Source organism: Hemibagrus wyckioides, linkage group LG14, assembly GCF_019097595.1.
Source record: "Hemibagrus wyckioides isolate EC202008001 linkage group LG14, SWU_Hwy_1.0, whole genome shotgun sequence".
Lineage (NCBI taxonomy): Eukaryota > Metazoa > Chordata > Actinopteri > Siluriformes > Bagridae > Hemibagrus > Hemibagrus wyckioides.
The window spans coordinates 10907259-10929605 of NC_080723.1; the positions used below are offsets into that span (position 1 = coordinate 10907259).

General features: G+C 41.1%; 1 protein-coding gene across 4 annotated transcripts in view; it reads right to left on the reverse strand.

Moving 5' to 3' along the window:
- Positions 1–202: 202 nt before the first annotated feature.
- The window catches only part of plxnb2b (plexin b2b), a 139857-nt gene continuing 117712 nt past the window's right edge, over positions 203–22347 (reverse strand). For all 4 annotated transcript variants that reach the window (XM_058407908.1, XM_058407909.1, XM_058407910.1 and 1 more), the window contains 18 exons: positions 21505–21714; positions 21178–21357; positions 20720–20859; positions 20474–20574; positions 20157–20386; positions 16689–16870; positions 16234–16300; positions 15532–15678; positions 15254–15410; positions 13752–13852; positions 13565–13649; positions 13234–13385; positions 11125–11285; positions 5199–5346; positions 4987–5051; positions 3884–3959; positions 3724–3798; positions 203–3276 (listed from right to left, as the gene is read on the reverse strand). In XM_058407908.1, coding sequence (XP_058263891.1) covers positions 3172–3276; positions 3724–3798; positions 3884–3959; positions 4987–5051; positions 5199–5346; positions 11125–11285; positions 13234–13385; positions 13565–13649; positions 13752–13852; positions 15254–15410; positions 15532–15678; positions 16234–16300; positions 16689–16870; positions 20157–20386; positions 20474–20574; positions 20720–20859; positions 21178–21357; positions 21505–21714 — 2382 coding nt within the window. In that variant the 3' untranslated portion in view covers positions 203–3171. The remainder of the gene's footprint in view (positions 3277–3723; positions 3799–3883; positions 3960–4986; positions 5052–5198; positions 5347–11124; positions 11286–13233; positions 13386–13564; positions 13650–13751; positions 13853–15253; positions 15411–15531; positions 15679–16233; positions 16301–16688; positions 16871–20156; positions 20387–20473; positions 20575–20719; positions 20860–21177; positions 21358–21504; positions 21715–22347) is intronic.

Consider the following 22347-nt stretch of genomic DNA (forward strand, 5'->3'; position numbering starts at 1 on the left):
GAATGGCTCTTTAAAACACTTCTAACAGTAAACAGTGAAACATGCATCATAAATACAGTCTGCTCTCTGACTGACCACCTTCTCCATCAACACTAATAAGGACACGATCTCATTACGGGTTACACGGCGGTTCACTCGCAGTCGAGTCGTAGCGCATGTTCATTCGATGAGAGAAAAAAAAAAACCACGCAGAGAGAGGCGATGAAATGGAAGTGTCTCTTTATTGATGTAAGGGCGCAAGGTGTTTTGTCAGGCCTTGACCCTTGCTGAGCGGCGAGCACTTCAGTACAAACAGATTAGGCATGTAAGAACTCTTCTGAGGTGCCAGGCCTGAAAGAGCCGTGGCTAATCTTTATTCTCCTGCCTTACTGTACCTTACAGTCCCGGGAATCTCAGTTCACTATACAACCACAAGGAAGGGGGGGGGAGGAAAAAAAAAACCCAAAAACATTTTGATAACAGCACGACATATCGCCATTTTCCAGGACTTCAAATGCATAGGATATTACACAAGAATACATTGCTGACAGATTTTGCTTTTCTGTTGATACAAAGGCAATATAATAATATCATAGGACATGAAAGAATAAAAATAACTGCACAGCAGTAAGAAGGTCATCGAGTATAGATTTTTTTTTTTCATACACACTATGGAATAGCATAGAAACAAATTATAGCTCTAAGGGATAACACACCAGTGAGACACCCTGTGCTACTCAACACTTCTATTGAAGATTCTCCGTTTGGATGAGGAATAAAAAGCAAAGTCGCAGATGCTTTGGGGGAATTATTTTACATTCACCACAGCTTAGTTTAGTTCTGACTAATCTAAGCTTGTTCCCAATACAACTACAAAAGCACACACAACCCACACACACACACACACACACACACTCACACACACACACAAACACAAGCCAAGGACGTTCCAAAGATGCACACTAATATAAAAACTGCCTTTTTCTCTCTTATTTGATTAGCCTATTGGCACATTGTGACTACGGCACAGAAAATTGATCCTACTTACACTCGACACCACGGCTGCAAATACACTGCAAGCGCCCTAGGACTAAAACTCGCCATTATCACCAAATATCATCGATAATCAACAAAAAAAAAAAGAAGGTGTAACACTTATCGTTGTAAGGCACATTTTGGTGAAAGAAAGGCTGAAAGAAGCTTTACATCGAGCTCGAGGGATGGGGAAGAAGGGCTCGGTCTCCGGTCGTGAACGGAAATGAGAAACGAGGAATGTATCAGCGCGGCGTTTTAAAAAAGCACAGTGTCAGCAGCCCACATGCAATTAAGATCAAACACGGCTCGCGCTGCTTTCATTACAGCGCGAGGGGAATTGAGTGGGCAGTGCCAAGCGCCACAAGGCTTCTTCACAACGCCCCACACTGTTCGGCGACAAAACAGACCAGTGTTACTTCAAAGAGGAAGTCCCACTATTCAGAGACCGAAATGTATCAGACTGGCAGTAAAATCAAGGGCAAGACGAGCCCTGAGAGGTACAGCTTAAAAAAACAAACAAACAACGACAACAAACAGGGATTTGTGGTGATCGAGAACCAGTTCTGACTGACCAAAAGAACTAGTGGAGCTGCGAGAGATCTCAAAACTGATCCTGGATCAACACGGCAAGCAACAGCTTCATAGAACAAAAATAAGAATAATAATAATAAAAAAAAAAACCTCAACAACAACAGTGAGAAGGATTTGTGTGTATTGCAGTATTTGGTGCTTACATTTATGACATCTAGAGGTATGAGGAGTACAAAGGTACAAAAAAAAAAGCACAGCAGGCGTTATCAAATGTTTGTTTACAATTAAAGGTTGTTTACGTTGCAATCCGGATTCAGATTAAAATAAACTACAGTTTAGTTTAGAACCAAGCCGTAATCAGACAATGAGTCTCTTAAGTGCTCCGTCGTTCAGTTGCGCTCGTCATTGAAGTAGACGACGGAATCGTTCGGATTCAGAAAAGATTCCAATTCAAAAGCAACAGGTTTGTTCGTTAGAGAAGTAAATAAATAATAAAAAAAAACACAACATAATCTCTCAGCCCTCAGGATGGTGTATCTACTGGCGAGGAATGAAAATGTACATAGTGTGAAATGTTCGGATGCTTCAACAGAGCAACAACGGAGGGAAAAAAACAGCGAAACTCCGAGTGGCATCCGGGACCGAACCGCCCAGAGAGCGCTGTGATGATATTAGGACGGAGTTTAGATTAAAAAAGTCAACGGAGCGTTTGATTCAGTCACGTCGCCGCGATTCTTCGAGGAAACACAGGCATGCTGTAATCATCTCAGGGAAATGAACTTTTAGTGCACCATAAAAAGTGACCATCTCTTTTTTTTCCGGTTGTGTCCGGTTACGCTTCCTGATATGAACCACGCACACAAATAACCGACTTTTATTTTCTTTACGTAGAAAAATGACACGCCTTGTGTTGAGACACTTTCCAGTTTCAGTACTATTGCCTAAACCAAATCTGGCCTGTGCGGTCAGGGTGAATTTTGGGAACGGACAGGAAGTGTGCTGCTGTGGATCATAATGCTGGCTTCTTTTTAGGTTGCTAAGGCGACACCCAAAGCTCAGCAGGTCTGCACCAGTAGAAAACACCACAACCCCCGAAAAGCTTCTGTGCTTTTAGACAACGAGCGTGTTTCGTGTTTGATGATGATTGGTTGATCAATGCATAAGTCATGATTCCAAGATGAACACACACACACACACACACACACACACACACGAAACAGTGCTCAGTATCAGTGACCAAGCATTCTCCCTTTTGGTCAGAATTTAGGCATCCTGTGTGTGAACAATTAACATTCAATTCACACACACACACACACACACACACACACAAAACCAACAAAATCAACACAAGGCTGTCAATTTAAAAAGTTATTTCTTCCTTATAAAGCTTTCCTCATAAAGACTGCACGTTAAAAAAAATAGATAATACAATTCTTAAAACCTTTTTTTTTTCTACACAGGAAGAAATTCAACATCTGATTATATTTATATGCTAATTACACACCAAGGGACTTTTATTCTTTAACCGTTCCTTCTTCTGCCCCACAGACTGGAGTGTGACGTGACCGGCGGCAGTTTCGATTCCACCTCGGTTTCTTTCTCTCCGTCTGTCTCTCCGTGAGCGGGTTAGAGATCCATCACTTTGTTCTCGAGAGCGGCCGCTATCTGCTGGAGTCGCATGGTGAGCTGCTTACACTGAGCCGCAGGGTCTTCATCCAAAGCCATGATGATCTGTGTGTGTGTGAGAAAGAGAGAGAGAGTGAGAGAGAGAGACAGATGGAGAGAGACAGACAGAAAGAGAGAGAGAGAGAGTGAGAGAGATACAGATAGAGAGAGAGAGAAAGGCAGCGAGAGAGAGAGAGGCAGACAGAGAGAGATGGAGAGATATACAGACAGAGAGAGAGAGAGAGACATACAGACAGACAGAAAGGCAGAGAGAGAGAGAGAGAGAGGGGCAGACAGAGAGAGAGACGGAGAGATATACAGACAGAGAGAGAGAGAGAAAGAGAGAGATGAAGTGAGAAAGTCAACAAGAGTGAAAGTCACACTAAAGCTCGCTCCAAGGATGTAAAGATATTAAAGCCTCCAGAAGAACATTAGACTTTCAGAACTCTATTTGCACCACGTCCTCTATCAGCATCCATCGTGTGAATAGTGTGTGTGTGTCAGCACTTTTACCTCCTTATAGTATTTGCTGGCGTACTGGTACAGCTGATGGAGGGCAACTTGTGTATTCAGTTTGTCGGTGTGAGCCTACAGGACGTATAGAACATCATTAAACATGAGCACCGTGAGGCGGTGAGGGAAATGGAGGAAAGCAGGAAGGAGGCACTCTCACCCGTGACACTTCAGCCAAGTGTGTGTTCATGTCCTGGTCACTGACTGGCACCATGACTCGGATTCCTTTGTAGTAACTGTGGGACAATTACATTTATTAGTAATGACATTATGGAAATACCCTTAAAACTAAACAATGCCATGTATTTCATTCATATTCAGACTGAATAAAAGCAAATGTAGCTTCTGAATATTTCATAATACATTTCGAATTTTCATGTTATTTTCATGGCGTCTGTGTGCACAGAGCTCTATTTATCTAGAACCTTCCAGCTGACTGGTAGAATGAACCTCCAACCTCAATCTGGACACCATCTACAAAAAAATAACAGCTAAAGCCCCACCTCTTCTGTGAACACTCCTGTGAACTAATCCCTAACTCATCCCTATGGAATAAATAAATAAATAAATCTGCACATACACAAGCACTTTCACCTTTACTCTGCTCAATCAAAACTCTTAACTTATAAGTGTGAACATCAGCATCATTTCAGAATTCGTTCAAGTTTTAACATGAATTCCTTCCTGCCAAAGCTCGATGTTCAGTGACTGAGACAGATACGTGTAAATTGCTTTGGATGAAAGCGTCTGCTAAAGGAATAAAAATGTCCACAGCAATAAATAAAATAAATATATTTTTTGGACAATGTTGATAAACCTGGTGCTTTAGGATAAACTATGAGCTCGCCTGAACTCCCACTGGTCCAGTTTTCGTCTCCCACTGTGTCTCTGAGCAACAATATTTTGTATTCACTCCTATACATCCCTCTGAAATCCATTACTGACTGCACCGAGAGTCACTTAACTTAGCCGTCTTTGCTGGAGCACATCGCACCTCATAAACATCAGTGTACATGACTCGAGCAGTGTGTACTCAGTACAAAAGATTTCTCCTTCGTTCAGACAAAAAAGCTATGGAGATGCATTATTATTAGTGTGGATATGGTATATTAAGAAGGAAGAAAGTTGCAAACGAGGCCTTGAGACTTTTAGCCAGGATTTGTCTTATATTAGGAATCAAGGCATCTGTTACACAGACACGCAAGGGACTGCACACGAAAAGTCTTCAAAATATTTTGACGTGATTTGAATAATAAGACTTACTCATCCACCATCTTTTTATACGTGGAAATCTCCTTTGCATAGAGAAGTTTGTTGCTTGGGGAGTCCTGGAGGAAACAGGAAAATGTTATTAGATCATATGTATTGTGTATAGTCATTGTGTGAGATTAGATCCAGGCGCTTGTGCTTGTTTTATACTGATCTAAGTCCCACTCTTTAGGATTTCTCAGGAAACTGCAGCCCTTATCACTCACCCTGCTGAGTTTGTGCTCCGATTTAGTGCAGGCATCCATGAAGGTCTGAGCAATGACCGATAACGAGGCATCCACCACTTCTGTCACGTGGACGTCGAAGATGAAATGAGGGTTCTTCAGAATGTTCACCCAGAACCTAAGCGGCAGACTGCAGAGAGAACGACAGACAGAAAGAGATGACCTTAGAATACAGCCTCGGGCAGCGAAGCCCTAATCATCATTAGTTCTAGCAGTGATTGTAGCTCCCAACAGGCCGAATATGGCAAGCTGTTCAAATGAAGAAAGCTGTAAGGGGATTTAATAAATTCGGCTCAGCTGAATACTGATCTGACGCCTGCAGCCAGAGAAAAAAATTCTGATTATGTATTAAAAAAAAATCCATATTCATCCTTGAACCCCACTGTAGTTTGAAAATGACAAATTTCTTTCGAGCGTCTGCATTACAGTAAACAAAAGGACACACAATGTGTGTAGAGAACTTGCTGAACATTTATCAAACCCTCCACTGCACTCAGGCTGCATGAGATAAAAGTACTGAAAAAGTTCTGCAACCTCAGACATTTTTCAGTACTGCTACTAATGAGATTTAGAAGGTAATTCCAGCTTCCTTTACTGCAACAGAAGAATATATATATATATATATATATATATATATATAAAATAGTATATAGTATATAAAATTCATTTCAAGCTTATTATCATTATAAGTGTTCTCGAAAGGCAATACCCATCATGTTTCTGCTAACCTCGAGAAGAATGATATCACCGAGCGAGCTCTACTCTTTCTCATCGTTAAAGCCGCACTCTTGTCACGCCATCAGTGCATTTGAATCACGTTCGGTGACACAGTCATGGGTGTAGAGCAGGGAAGATAGAACACGGGCCAATTTCCTTCCAATTTGCTCATTTCCCACCCACTAGCTAGTCATGCTATCAAGCGAGGAGTGTGAAGGCTAACACATGCTTCCTCTGAACCAGCCACTGCATCTTTTCACTAACTCGCATGCATAAATAAGCTCTCGCACTCACAGTTGGTTAGTGTTGCTCTGAGGGACGGATAAGAGGGAAAGCCATCGCTAGAAGGCGGAGAGCACGGACGAATATTTCTCTCTTGGACTCCACAGATTCGATCTCGTGATTTCCTGACAATTAGGACAAACACTTTTCCTGTTACATGGTGCCTTGTGCAGCTTCCTTCAAGGCCGTGAGCACCATTTGTATGACTAAAGCTATCACAAATGGTGCAGCCATCGTTACTGATGGACTGTGGCCTGGACAAGAGGATTTCAGTGAGAGCTGCTGCCAGTTGGTTTCTCTCAGCACTTTCGCAGAAGGCTGTGGGAACCAGCAGCTTTGTGTGTGTGTACTCTCATCAGGGATTTTCTCACCACTTCTGAGAACTGGCTCTTCTAAGAGAGCTGATCAGTCACTGGTTAGTTCAACATGGCCTCAAAGAGCGCTAACCCCTTTACTTTACTGTTCCAGCTCCACTTTACTGTTTTTTTTATATAAAGAATCAGAGCTTGAGCTCTGTGTCCCCTGTAGCATCTTCCTTAGCTGAGCATTGTTGATGAAATGAGCCTCATTTTGCAGGCTAGTTATGTTTGGAAGCCATGATGCACAGCTTTTAGATATTATCTGGCTGCACTCAGCACCTCACTGTCACCAGATTTGAAAGCTTGAAGGAAAACGTCACATCACCTACACACCTCACCTACACCTGCAACATCACCTACACACTTACTGATGAAGCCAGAGACGGATGTTGCATTTGTGTCCACATCTACCTGTGCAGACAGCTGTCTCTGCTTTACTCTGAGTGTCAGGTTCTGTTCCCAGTTTTATTTTTACATTTTTTATTTCAAATACCCAGCCTATGAAATGACTTTTTTTTTTCATAAAGTATGTCCTGAAAACTGATAACCTTCCGTTAACTCTGTAAGTGTTAATTACGACAGCTATTCAGAGGAAGAGCCAGTAAGACAACATGAGCAGCCTGCTGATAGCTGATTGGAACTTGTCCACTCTCCTGCTGGGAGAAACTAATGTAGCACATAATAACAGTTAATAGTTACCTTTATCTGAAAGTAAATATTTGCTCTTTTAGTCTGTTTAGAAAATGAAAGGAAAAGAATAAAAAGGTAGGTTTGACTGCTATCTAATACTGACTGTAATAAAGGAGGCTTTCTTAAACGGCACTTTATTGACTGCATTGTTTGAAGTTTATATGCAGTGTGTGTGTGTGTGTGTGTGTTTGTGTGTACATGCCTGTGTGGGCATTTGTAACATCATCTAATACTGATACTTTTATAATATCTAAATTGTTCCATTTTATCAGGTAGATTAATATTTGCAGTACTTGTATGTCTATCTATCTATCTATCTATCTATCTATCTATCTATCTATCTATCTATCTATCTATCTATCTATCTATCTATCTATCTATCTATCTATCTATCTATCTATCCGTCCGTCCGTCCGTCCGTCCGTCCGTCCGTCCATCTACCTGTCTGTCTGCCTGCTTGCCTGCCTGTCTATCTGTCTATACTGGGTAATTATTACATAATTTAATACTGGTACTGGGTATTTGTGACATCATCTGATAATGAAACTGGATGTTTGATAAATAATACAATTTGTGACATGATCCAGTATCCGGTCCACCACTTTTTGGAGGCATCTGCCCCATACAGATGCTGGGTATCAGATCGGCGTGATCTCTAGTTGAAATCTAAGATCAGCACAACACATACAGAACTCAGTGTCTACTACTGAAGTCATTTTAAGTGAAGCTTTAGTTGCTGCACCTGTGTGTCCCACTGATTTAATCCAAATGCATTAAAACAGAATGTATAAAAGAAGACATTAGACAGAAGAGAAAGTGTGTGTGCTTCACACCAGCTTCCCCTCGGCTCTAATATATGACCTGTATCTGCATTAATGCTATAATACAAGTGATTTACCAGTTTATTAGCTTTTAAATAAATGAAGCTAATACGCAGGCACCTCACTGTGTACATGCATTATTCATGTGAATTAATTCCGACTGCTCTTTAATGGGCTTTATGGTGACAAAGATAAAGATTTATCTCATCAAAAAACAGGAGCGTGCGGTCTAACATTTAAGGCAGAAAACATTCATTTAGCGTTTTAATCCTTGAGACAACTGGTAAACTGCAGACTAAATTGCTTATTCAGTCAGTATATATTTAATTACTTCGTTAGCTAAGTACAACAAATGTTGCTGTCTGAGGCTGATTTATCTGATAAAACTACATTACAAATGAAAGAAAAACCCGGTGTCGGTGTTGTGCCGTGTTTCTGAAAGACTTGCGACAAATCATTACAAAGCTAATCTGACTAATCACTTTCATCCCGTGAAAACGTTTCATCAAAATATCAACCGGGAAAATCTTTCAGAAGAATTATTTAAGCCGATGGTCCTCCAGAACAGGTCCAGAGACTTGCAGAATCTGTCACAATGCACTGAGATGGTTCTGATGGCTCTTTCTGGCCCATGTTGACTAAGAGAGTCCCAAATAACATACTATCACAATTCTGTGTCATTGTATAATATAAATAGTGTGAGTAGTGCACTTCAGGTACCTGGATGATTCATGTATTCAACTAAGAAAAAGGAAGAAGAAGACGAAGAAGAAGAGTGGCCACTTCATGATCTCAACACTGTCAGCTTTGCTCACGTAGAGGAACAAGGGCAGGGCTAACAGGCGCTGATGCTGGATGAGAAACATTTGGCCACAACACTCTGGTGGATATCTTACAAAGGTCTTAAATTCGCCCAGATTTATTTTTCAACATTTTTAGAATTCACTGTATTCTGCTTCATCTGCTAGCATGTTGCATTATGTGTGTTTGATGTCATTTGCCATCGACCTACTTCCTGTAGTGTAAAAGAAAGGTAGTGAGAGTATATTACCCCATCTAACATTCATACACTAGACCACACGAGAGTACATAGTGCATAGTCTAAGTGCATAGTGTGTAGTATGCCATTTGGGACACAGCTTATGGGTTATCAATAATAATTCTGCATTCAACTAGAATTCCTGACCTCTGACTAGAAAATCCATAGAAATAAAACAGTACACAATTCAGAATTCCTGCACAAGATTTCCGATTTCCTGCGAGTTCAGCAAGTGACGTCGAATCAACATGGCTGCTCTGTATGAACAGCTCACAAATAATCACTTCTTACCTTTACATGAGTTACACCGTATATACAAATAGAAGTATTTGCTTTAGATCAATCAACAGAAACAGTCACTGGTTAAATCTAAAATCCTGACTGTACAGTTCACTGTTTACTCCCAAAAAAACTAACAAAAAAACATACTCCAAGACAAAAATAGAGTAGAAAAGAAGAGCGTGAACTCTGCTCTGCTCTTCTGCTGTTTGTTATTTTCTTCTTTTTTCCACTTGAGAAATAATACTTTAAACCTGAAACTGATGTAGAAAAAGTGTACACAACATGACCCTGGTAAAAGAGTACAACTCTGCAACACCGTGCTTAAAAGCTCTTACCTCAGCGACAGACTTAGCACCGCTTGTATATATTATCATTACAGCGGCACTGATCTTCCTCAGAATTCCCACCACAGGTCCTAAAGGTGCGAGCCATAGGGAGCTGTTGTTGTGTTTATCACGAGACAGCGGTATTTATCATAAAACATCAGCCTTTCCACTGTCATGCGCTTTCGCTTAATCGTCGACTCGGTGCTGTGGTTCCACTTTAGAGAGCACGATGTTCTTCATGAATGAGTTCATTTATAAATCATTTCTATACCAGCTTATTTAGATCTCTGTTCTGCTCAAGCATGCAGAACACACTGTGATGTTAAGTGCTGCTTAAACTGAACCACACATTGATATGTGCTACAGTTGGGGTCATAAGATGACATACGCCATGCAGAATCTTCAAAATGTATGCAAAATAGATTATTTTAGTGCTGCTTGTAATAAGTGATAATAACAAACTTTACACAAACAAATGAAAGTTTACAGACGCTTCATTCTTAATCCTTAGTGTTGTTCCCTGGAGGATCAGCAACTGGTTTAATGCTTTGTGAGAGTTTTTCACTCCCTTGTTTGTCCTAAGCAGTTAAATTGCCCGCAGTCCTTTAGATAAACCCTCCAGCTTCTGCGCATTCTTTAATTTTCCAGAATCTTCCACATATTTGGTGTGTTATTTTTAAATGCTTAACATTTTATAAATTCTGCAAGATGTATATAAACTTGTGGTCTGTATATATGATCTGTATGATGTATCATTTTGGTCCTGTGATAACACTACACACACACACACACACACACAGCAGGACTCCGGTAGTACTGAAGCAGGACGCAGGACTGAAGCACCTCCTGCTTGTGCGCTTCCACATGCTTTAAAGTCGAGCTAAAAGATACGGGCGATGCTGCAGTTTTTTACACCGGCTTGACGTGTCCCTCTGTGCTGTGAAAGAACAACAACAAAATAAAAAGCTTGTGTAATAACAGCACAATTAAATTAACCAGGGACGTAATTACTATGTTTATTTGGTTGTTTGGCGGATTCCTTTTTAATAGGAACGGTCTCTGCTGGATTAGCAAAACAAAACAAGCACGTGAAGCCAACAGTCTGATGATATTACTCATCATCCTTACTCACATTGCTCTAACCGGCGCCGGTCTTTCCACAACCACAACAACTCATCAACCAGAATAAATAAACATGGAGTTGACATTAATTTATGCGGCGAAGTCTCGAGAGAAGATTAGATACCCGGAATGTAAAATAGCGGGTCACAATCCTGCAGGATTGCTGAGATGTGTGTAGGAGTGTGTAACGTCTCAAACAGTCCCAGCTGCATAGACACACAAAACACACAAACACTTTATACAGATCTTTTCTCACGGGCGCAGATGTACCTGTTGGTCTTCCAGATGTGGATGGTTTCCTCGTCCACATTTTCGTGCTTTAAGGCCTGCTCGTCCAGGAAATCGAAGAAGTACTTAATGGCAGGTGGCACCACGGTTCCTGAACAGAGAACACTGCGGAAAAAGTCGTCTACAAACTGCTGCAGCGTGCCCTGAAAACACACACACACACACACAAACACACACACACACAAAAGCACAAATAGCTGTGAAACTAATCAACGTCTCTACATCTGTATTGTTTAGAGCAGATCAGCACACTAATGATGTCTAACTGAACATTCATGAGTCTTAATGACACATCAAGAGTCACAAACACACACACACACACACTGATGAGAAAGAGATGTCTGGGTAAATTATGCCATCAAACTGCACAATGCTTACATTAAATACTGTTATTATTTCCATTATAGCAACTGTACTACTTTTATTCAAATTAATTATTTCATTAAACACATTCAGAATGTAATGAGAAAAAAAGATCAACATTTTGTTAAATTGTTATATAATGGATTTCATTTTTTGGATTTTTTTTCCCTCCATGAATGCTTCAAAATTAAAATATAGAAAGAAAATCATTTCCAGAGGCATTCAGACCGTTTGCTATCATACTAGAAAATTCTCCCATTTTCACTGATCCTCCTCGAAGCTTCTAGAAACTGATTAAAGTTCACTTGTGGTGAATTCATTTGATTGGCATGACTTGGAAAAGCACAACTCAACACAAAGTCTACACAAATTCGCACGGCAGACGATGCATGACAGAGCAACAAACAAGCCGTGATATGAAGGAATTGTCTGGTAGACCCTCAGAGACAGGATTGTGTTGAAGCACACACTTGGGGATGAGCACTAAATAAAAGTGTGTCTCTCGGAAAATGCCGAAGAACACAGTGGCTTCTGTCATTTGTAAATACGGGAAGTTTAGAGCGGCCAAGTCTCCTTGAGCTGGCCACCTGGTCAAACTGAGCACAAACTGTGTGGAAAGAGAGCATCCATCTCTGCAGAACTTCAGTCATGAATCACTTGGAGTTTGTTAAAAGGTTCTGAAGTTTAAAACAGGTCAAAGTTTGTAAACCTTTTGACCTGAATGTGCAGGACACCTGCACACTCATCCTGACACCTACAGTGAAGCACGGTGGTGGCAGCATCATGGTGTGAAGATGTTTAGGGGCACTGGGTATGAATTTTAGCGCTTCTACAAAAAGTAATGGGAGAAGATCCATGAATCTCTGAACAAAAATCCATGAAGAACTGAGAAATCTCTGCCAAAGATCCGGATATTTGTGATATTCCAAGGTTTTGTGTTAATGTGTAAACGTTTTATTCGAATACAAATGGTTATTAATACGATGAAATGATGACTGTAGCGTCAATAATAGAGTCGAAGGCAAACATCTATAAACATTTTAGATTTAGTTTAGCTTCTGTAATTTTACCATCTCATGTCCGTAACATATCCTGACATATTGGAAACTTCTGACATTTTACTGCATAGTTATCAAACTGTGTAAATGTCAGATCATCATCATCATCATCATCATCATCATCATCATCATCCTAGCACACTCAATAGAAAGTCATGCTAATCTTCATGCTTTGGCTGTCTAACACACTCCCGCACTGCTGCCTTGAAAACATATTGATTTGTGCAGCGTGCTAGACGGACTGGAACACGCAGTCTCATGTGAAGACCCTTCTATTGTTTACTTTGCAGAGCTCCAAACCTGCCGAGTGTGAAACGTGCCCTAATTGCCAAATTTATTGCAGTGAAAACATGAATACACATCAGGCAGCCAATCACACAGGAAGGCATTTACACAAACTGGGCAGATGGCAGGTTGAAGCTTCAATCCCTTGATGGAAGCTCGAGAGTTTAGGTGTTTAAGGACATTTGCCACTGAAGCAGAGAATTGCCACTGAGGCTGGCTCATTAAATCCTGCATTTTGTTTCAACTACAAAATGAGATTTTCTACCTGAAGATTTGATCTGGGCCTCCATTTGCACTGAAACTAGTTACAGTAATATCTTCAGAAGCTTCTAGAAGGTGTACAACTGAAAGTGTTTTGCTGATGTGTTTTGGATATGGAGTCTACCTTGACCGAGAGCAGACGAGTGAGATAGATCTCTGTGATGGCTTTGGTCATGGACTTATCCTTAATGCTGCCTCGTTTCGACTTCACGTCATCCAGCTCATCGGCCGGCCGGACTAGATGGAACACTTTATCATCCTCCAGCAGGGCATTTCCTAGGAGGAAACAGAAAGGATTAGGTAGGCATGTGGTGCAGCTGTTGGTGTGCTTTATCTACATGTTACACATTCACAAGGCAGTGGGTGTGTGGATCTGTTACAAGGAGCCTGGTCAACAGGGCGCCATTCTGAGATCCAATCAAACTAATAAGCTACAGAGAACAGTTTCCACTTACTCTCCTCGTGGTTGTCGTGGTTTTGGTCATATGACTGCTGTGTGTGTAAAACCCTGGATAGGATTAGCATGGCACCATCTCGAACCTGAAAAACCAAACAGGTATGCAGATGTTCCTCATTCATTTCTCAGACCTAAACTTATCAACTGGTCTAGGACCTAGGTCTCTAACCAGACATGATACTCACGTTGTAGTGTGCTAGTGTGTTAAGGCGTCTCCACCTGCCCTCTTTTTGCGAGGTCACGTCAAGATCTGACAGGATCTGCCCTGTGGAGCCGGGGCGCCACTCTGTGGGGGGGCAAGAGAATCTTTTACAGAATCTTTGAAACAAATCTCAAATGCTGCATTTACTCACTGTACCAACACTAACACACTTTATTAACTTCACTCTTGCCACTTTCCCCTTGGGAGAAACCCTAGCACCATCTAAGGGCCACCGTAATACGATACAGCTCAAGTGAAGGCTGTTAAATAAGACGCTGGAGACCTGAAGGATCAGCATTACTGTACACTTCAGGAACAGAGCTTGTCCCAAAGGCTCAGCGATCGAATTCAATTTGCTTTTCAAAACAAAAAGATGCAGACAAAGGTGTGTAACGAGTAAAATACTAATACTTATAATAAAATATTTACGATTTCATAAATTTTTGGTATGCTTTGCTCAAATTAGGTGTACTACTGCATTTGTATGTGACTGCTGACCCTGACTCTGTTAGCCAACAAGGTAATGACTGTAATGCAGCTCAAGGAAAAAAAGAACCTTTGCAGGAAAAGTGGCCAGTTGTGTAATATACAGTTTTGTTATTTCAAAGTTAAAGTAAGTGTGTAACAGTATTCAGACACAGATTTAGCACTAAAACAGCATTGCTAATCAAGTCATTTTCATTATGGCTGTGTTTTTTATTATGGAACATTAAGCCAAAGGCTTCCCTAAAACTGTTTTTTAATGAGTTGTACTCTGCCATGGAACAGATAAGGCAAGGGCCAAAGATCTGCGGATACCTGACCATCACAGCCATATGTGGTTCTTCCCCTAACTGTTGCCACAGATTTATCTAGATGATCATGTCTTTCTGTGCTGTAACCTTACAATTTCTCTTCAGTGGAACTAAGAGACTCAAACCCTGTTCCAGCATGATGATGCCCCTGTGCACAAAGCAGCTCCATGAGGACATGGTGTGGAGGTTAAGGTTAGAGTGGAAGAACTTGAGTGTCCTGCACAGAGCCCTGACTCTGACTCAATCCCACTGAACACCTTTGGGATGAACTGGAACACTGACTGCACCCCAGATCTCCTCACTCTTACAATGTCAGTGTCTGATCTCACTAATGCTCTTGTAGCTGAATGATCACAAATCCACACAACATCTAGTGGAAAGTCTTCCAGGAAAAACTGGACTAGATCTGGAATAAGATGTTCAACAAATACATATAGATTTGATGGTCAGGTGTCCACAAACTTTTGCCCACATAGTGCATAGACTGGACAGGAAAAATCTGTCATCTTATAGTGAAGGAAACCGTAAGCGGATTGTCGCACTTTGAATTCCTGTCTCAAATACAGCACCATAATGGAGCAGCTATTTATAGCCACTAAGCAAATACATCTGAACTGCGGCATGGTCACCAAACACACAACTCTAGAATGTGAATAATAAAACAACACAACACACACTGTTGCAGCCTTACCAAGTGTGACACTATCCACTTTTGGCCTCTGTGAGTAGGGTAGGTTTTTGTACACCTGCTCAATGATCTTCTCTTTCACCTGAGAAATAGTGTCACAGTCCAGCACCTTCACTGGAGTGATGTCAGGACCTTCCCCCTGAACCAACACCTGTAGGGTCTGAAACAACACAACAGACTGAATGTGTGAAAACAGGCTCCTTTTCTACACACATATGGGCACATGTTCTTGTACAAGAAAAATAAATTAAGGTTATATCCAAGATACACCTAGCTCTTACCAGCATGGAGTACTCCACATCATCACCCAGCAGACCTGTGTCGTTGAGTGTGTATTTAGCCTTCTTCACCTGCATGTCCACTGGGCCCTTCTCTATTTGATGTTTTATAGCACGAAAGAGTTTATACAAGGGTTCTCCTGCAGCGTCCTGCACATATAAAACAGAACGAAGCAAGCAGTCATTCAAACCTCTTATAAAGTGGCTTTAAATATCTACTTCCACAGAACCGGGTGTGTTGATCATATATAGTACGAAATGTAACCTGACTTTCTCAACCAGTGACTAAGACAGTATTTGGTCCCTCTTCACATATGCATGGCCATGTATTCGCATCACTCCTCAACATTAAGTAAAACTCCACCAGAGTCACTCCTGACATTTATTAAATATGACAGTCATAATGTTTAATAAATGTCACGTCTCAGAAGGTTCTATGGTAATAAGCAAGTGAAAATAATAACCTAATCTAGCTAGAATATTCCAGAAAAAAAAAAAAATCTTTACAGACCAACAAATTCCCACGAGCCATATGTACTGCTTTTGAAAAATACTAACAGCCACATGGTAATATATTTTCTTAACATCACCATATGGTGTTTAGTGAATTGCAGTGTTATATAGTGCTGATTTCAGGCATTATATTTTTACAATGGTGAAGCTGAGACAGCGAGACTGTTGGTGCTATGCTGAGGCCGGCATTACCTTCAGAAACTGATAGAGGCAGATCGACATCCAGTTACACAGCATCCTCTCAACCACCGTCTCTGACCTTGAGATAAAAAATACAGGCCCACATGTTTATTATATAACCAATAATTATTTGCTCTTTTACCCCTAAATGTGCCAAATGTTAGTGATTAGCAGTTAATGAACAATTATGGAGTAATCAAGGCACAGGATAATTAGTGTAGATCACCAGCTGATTGAGAATTATAATTAAACTTGCAAAAAGTGGCAGGCCAGTAAATGGCTAAACAGATTAGTGAACAAGGCAAAGCCAGGATAAATGTTTATACAGCTTAATACTCATAAGCAATGTTTACTAAAGCTCAAAGCAAGGAAAGGAAAAGCGCAAAATGAAGAGGTTTTAATCTCTGTAAATAAATGTATACTAACTTAACAAGAATGCATCTTTTGTTGGTGGAAGGTTCGCTCACCTGCGTAGCATGAGTTTGGGGTTTTTACTCTGCACATACTCGTCCATAAGCCCTAACAGCAGCGTCCTCATGATGTCTGTGTAGTATTCCAGCTTCCCATGCAAGGCCACGGTCAGCAGAGAGGCGAAGTACACCTTAGCTCTCGCATTGAAGTCTTGACGAGCCTCCAGGGTCCGGATAAACTACAAAGAGACAAAGAGTAAGAGAGAGAGAGACAGAGACAGAGAGAGAGAGAGAGGTTTAATCAGTTTAGTTTATTTGTGTTTCCTAGGATAGAAAACCAATAACCACACCGGATATTGGTGGACACGGTGTCTGATGTGTGGTGTAAGTGTGCTGGATGAGTTACTAATGAAATACTTGATATGATTACAGAAATGATAAATTAATTTCCAATATTGGTGTTATACCTTAGAGTAATGTTTGTTTTGATTAAAACTGAATAAGTAAAATGTACATGATAAAATGTCCCCTTTTTTGCATTGAGACCTTGTCATGGGGAATGGAGTTGTGTACTTGAGAAGCTCTAATCTATGTTATTAAGAGCTCAATACTCCAATTTGGGACCACACCTGGTGAACTGATCTTAAGGGGAGAGGTGAAGCAAAGGAAAATTCTAACAACACCTTGAAGTTGAAAAAAGTGTCAAGTTTAAGGTTACAGAGACATGCCTCTGAATGGTGTCCAAAGGCTAGCACCTGGAGACTGGACTATTCATCGAATGCTTACATTTATTGCATCTGACAGACATTCTCGTCCAGAGAGACTTAGATTTATCTCATTTTATACACCTGAGCAGCGGAGGGTCAAGGACCTTGCTCAAGGAACCTGAGGTAGCAGTGCTGGGAGGTGAACTCATGACCTCCTGATCACGTGGCAATGTGAAGGCATCCTGTTGGCTCATCACCTGCAAGATGAAGAGCAGGTGCAATTCCAGTAGAAAATTTGATGAACATGTAGACTAGACTTTTACAAAAGAAACTGGATTTGGAAACAAGGCAAGGAAAGAGTCTGAGGTAGTGTGTAAGATGGAAAGGCCTGGACTAGATATAGTAGGGCTTAAATCTGTATATCTGAAACTAGACTGGAAGTAGTTTCTCCCCTATTCTGGAGGCTTCAGGTGGGTGTGAGGAAACGTCACCAGTCTCAAGCTGAAGGCATTGCAGTTAGAGTTTTTCCCAGTAGGCAGTAGGGTTGCCTCTATGAGATTTCAAAGTAAATCTCTGTTTGTTGCAACAAATAGCATTGTTGTGTATTCTGTCCTTTTGGAGAAGTAAAAGAAAGGTGAGGGTATCTGCTTGAGAGAGTATGTCCTACTGACTACATAGTGCTAATAGGAGACTTCAAGTGATCATGTTGGGAATAACAACAATATTCGGAAAGATGTGACAGAATAAAAGCCACAGACAACAGTTCCTCAACTTGAAATTTCAACATGTCACCTTGTTCTTGTCTTCACAACTACCAGTTCCACGGCAGATTTAAGGGGTGACATCAACAAATCAACCTCATCAAAACTTAATTAATTAGTTTACAACAGTATTGGCTTCAGATCAGTCAATATACAGACACAGTACTTGGTTAAATCTATACCACTAACCATATTAATCACTGTTTTGAGAAAAACCATCAAACATGCTGAGGTTGGAAATGAAATCATTAAACTTGAAAATGACCATTTCAAAGGCACCATGGATACAGAATCAAGGTACATGGCATCAAGACTTGGTAATGAGCTGGATTCATTGCACAGGGTACTGATTTACCACACAAACCTAGGAGAGGTGTACGGGTTGCTTGGCACCATCTATTTTGGGGACCATTTTGAAGTCATTATTTGTATATACAACTGCCAAAAGCTGTATCTGGAAGACTGTTTCCACTTGCACTGGTGGACACAATGATGAAGGAAGCATTCAAGTTGAAGATGGAAGCCTTTCAAATAACTGAATGCTCTCATGATTCTCTTGGGAGGTATCAGAGAGCCAGAAGTGCTGTGGCGAAAGCAGTTGTAGAAGTGAAAGCTCTGGCATGGATGCGTTTGGATGGGACTCAAACAAGATGTGGCCTCAGGAGGGAGGGATGAGAGCATGTACAAGAATAAGTGTAGGCAAATTCTGGTGTCTACTGTGGATATTTCTGAGCAATGGAAAGAGCAATTTGAGGAACTGCTTAACCTGGTCAGCTAGCTGTGTCAGGTGCGTCCCACTGGAATAAGACCCCAGGGCAGAATCACTGAAGTGATTATATTCTTCAGTCTAAGAACAGTGGTGGCTCACTGGTAAAGGCAGTGGGTTACTAATCAGATGGTCTGGGTTCAAGCCAAGCTCCCACTGTTGGGCCCTTGAGCAAGGCCCTTAACCCCCTCTGCTCTGGGGGCAGTGTATCATGGCTGACCCTGCGCTCTGACCCCAACTTCCTAAACTAGGACATATGTAGAATTCCACTGTGCTGTGATATACAGTATATGTGACAAATAAAGGCTGCTTCTTCAGCTTGTAAATGTATCAGATCATCTATGACAGGTCTGTAATCTGTGGCCACGGATAGTCAAATGCCTTTTTTTTAACCTTATTGCCACTTTGACCAGCAGTGTAATAAAAATAAAAACAAATACATGAACATTGGCCAGTGGAAGCCCAGTGGATAAGATGCTGGACTAGGATGGTCAAAAGTTCAAATCCCAACACTTCTGTTCTATCACTGCTGGCCCCTTGAGCAAAGCCCTTAATGGTCAGTTGTATATAATAAATAAATGCTTTAAACAAGGGCATATGCCATAAATGTGAATGAATGAAAGAAAAAAGGTATAAAATTACCTGATACATTTTTGTTCTATTACTACATAATTAGAACAACTGGGCCAATTTGTTTTAATAGCGGAAAACATTTTAGGATCATTTGTGTGACTACTTTATGACCAGTCTGTTTATGAGGACTAGATTTTGCCCAGATAATGTGTTAGCATAAGACATGTGAGGGTGGATTAAATGAGATAGAAATGAAGGATTTATTCGTGCCATTAACATAAATCCCCCAGAAGGTAACAGCAATAGCTTTGTGTTAGAACTGTAATAATGGGATTTAATTATCTGAAGTTGAGAAGTGAATTACGCTTTATTTATATTTTGGAAGCCAATCCTCCAACTCAAAAGACACCAAAATAATTGCTTTTCCTCTTTGCTGACAAGGAGTTATTAAGCAAGACCTGAGGTTGAAAACTGGATTAGAAGTGGAATGAAGGATCTTGGTTGTGGAAGCCCAGTGATCAAAGGACTTAGTTCATGGGATTAATCTTAGTTGATGGCTACTGCCTCCAGGAAGACATATAAAGTCTGACTGTCACAAAAAAAATTGGCTGATGCAAACTGCTTTGGGCCAAAAAACTGAAGCTAAATAACCAAATGTAATCTGAAGTGTGGATGTGTGAGTTTGTGAGTGTGTGAGAGAGCGGAAACGTTGTCGTACAGTGATGAGGAAGGTCTTGCTGTTCAGCAGGTTGGAGAATTGATTAAGAGCCTGCGCCACTGTGGCTTTGCGGGACTTGGGAATATTCAGCTTGCCGGTGATCATGACATCGTTGGCTCCATCTTTTGAGGGCAGGAAGAAGACACGGTCCGTATAGGTCTTATAGTCCAGAAATGGGATGCGACCCTCACTCAGATCATTCGTGTGGTCCTCCATCTCGATCATCAGATCTGTAGAGACGCATATAGAGTTTGCTTAAAGTTTAAAACTATACGTTTTTTTAAATGTGTTATAATAAAAGGTTTGTGTTTAATGACCTGTGAATTCTTTCTTGCAGCGGTCACGCACACTCTCCTCCAGATTCTCTAACTGGTGCTTCACCTTTTCATACTCCCGCTCTGCCTGCTGGCTCTTCCTCCTTAAACACAAACCGATTGAAGAGTAGAAAGAAATGAAGTGGTTTTGTGCCAGCTCTCTAATAACTCGTTATCACAGATTCCTTAATTTCATGTTGCATACAACTCCATCAGCTAGTTTTATGAAGGTGGAGAGAGTCTGATTACCTGTAGCACACAATTGAGATCGCTATGATCAGCAGCATCGGGACAATAACTGCAGGGATGATAATTGTATCCAGTTTCACCTCGTACTTCCTCTCATAATGCACAGAGCCAACCAACCACTCGCCATTACCAAACTTAATCTGTGACGGAAAGAGAAACAACAGGTCAGGACTTTAATTATCATGTACACAAAGTGAGGCATCCTGGGAACGACTAATGTTACATCCAATTTCCTGCTTCTCTCCCATTACGCTACACTAAACCACGACAGAACACGTGTTCATCTAATAACCCAATTCTCGAATAACTCGTTCTTGTGAGTCTAATATGATTCCTGACATTTATAACACATTTTTCTTTACACATGAAAGTGCCCCAAGTGAGTGAATCAGTCAAATATAATATGTGGAACAAGGAATGAGATCGAGCAGTGGTGGAGCTGTAAACCGAGAACCCACCAGAAGGTCTAGAGGTTCAGATGTCGTGTCTCTCCGCTGTCTCTTAGAACGAGATCTCGGGGTGGTGGTGGGTGGATCCAGGAACAGCTTATCGTCCTGGAGAGTGTTCACGTTACAGGATACGTCACCCACAAACGCCTCCGCTTCCTTTGCTGTCATGGCTTTGGAAAAACCACGACCCTGGACAAGATGTGGGTTTTTTTTTTTCAGAGATTTACATAACAGATATATTTTTAAAATGTTTCAAAGCCAAAATATCCCTGTTCCATTTCCACACTGAAAACTGGAAAGCTATCTGAAAGCACACAAAGAAGTATCACTTCTCACCGTGACAATGATCATGCTGTTCTCCGGGATGACTTTGTTGGGGAGTTCGTTGAATGTGGGGTTTGGATGGTAATCAAACGGTTTGAGCTCCTCTATCAGGTTGTCCAACTGGATGAAAGTTCTGAAGGACTGGCTCTCGTACGTTCTGTTGACGGCAGGGGAGAGGAACTGCAGCATGGTGTCGTTCTTGCTGTGAGCCTCCTGACTATACTGGAAGCACACGAGAAAAGGCGAAACAATGAAATTCAATTGGATGTATTTCCACACGCAGACACCCATGCAGTGAAGAAAAGAGGACCACATGCTGGAGCTGCCCTCTGCATTAATCAAGCCGAACAGCCGGTCCCTGTGTTAATGCAGCTCCTAAATGAAAGCGAATTAGATTTCTCCCCTCATTCCCCTTTGCTGCTCTCCGAGTGGGAGTTCACCCACTCAACCCTTACAGCAATATTGGAGAGCTCTGCTCAGCCTCTACGACACCTTCCAATTAAACAGCCATATATTTTACATATATTTACAAAAGATGATTTTTGCACGTTTTTTTCCAGCAAACTGCATGAGACTGTATACGTAAGCCTTTCGGAGGACTGTGTAAAAAAGTTCAAATCCGCCTCGTCGGATAATAAAAATTACTTCGAAACAAACACGTTTTTCCGCACAAGATAAACGTGTGTCTAATCTTCGTTGCTATGTTTACAGCGGCGCTGGAATTAACTGCCTGCCACAGCAAATAACTGAGTGCAGAATGTGAGCAAGAGAAAACTCACAAAGATTGATTTAAAAAAAAGAGGAATAAAAAGTTACAGATGCTACCAGCAGTTCGTCATCAGGACCGAAAAAAAA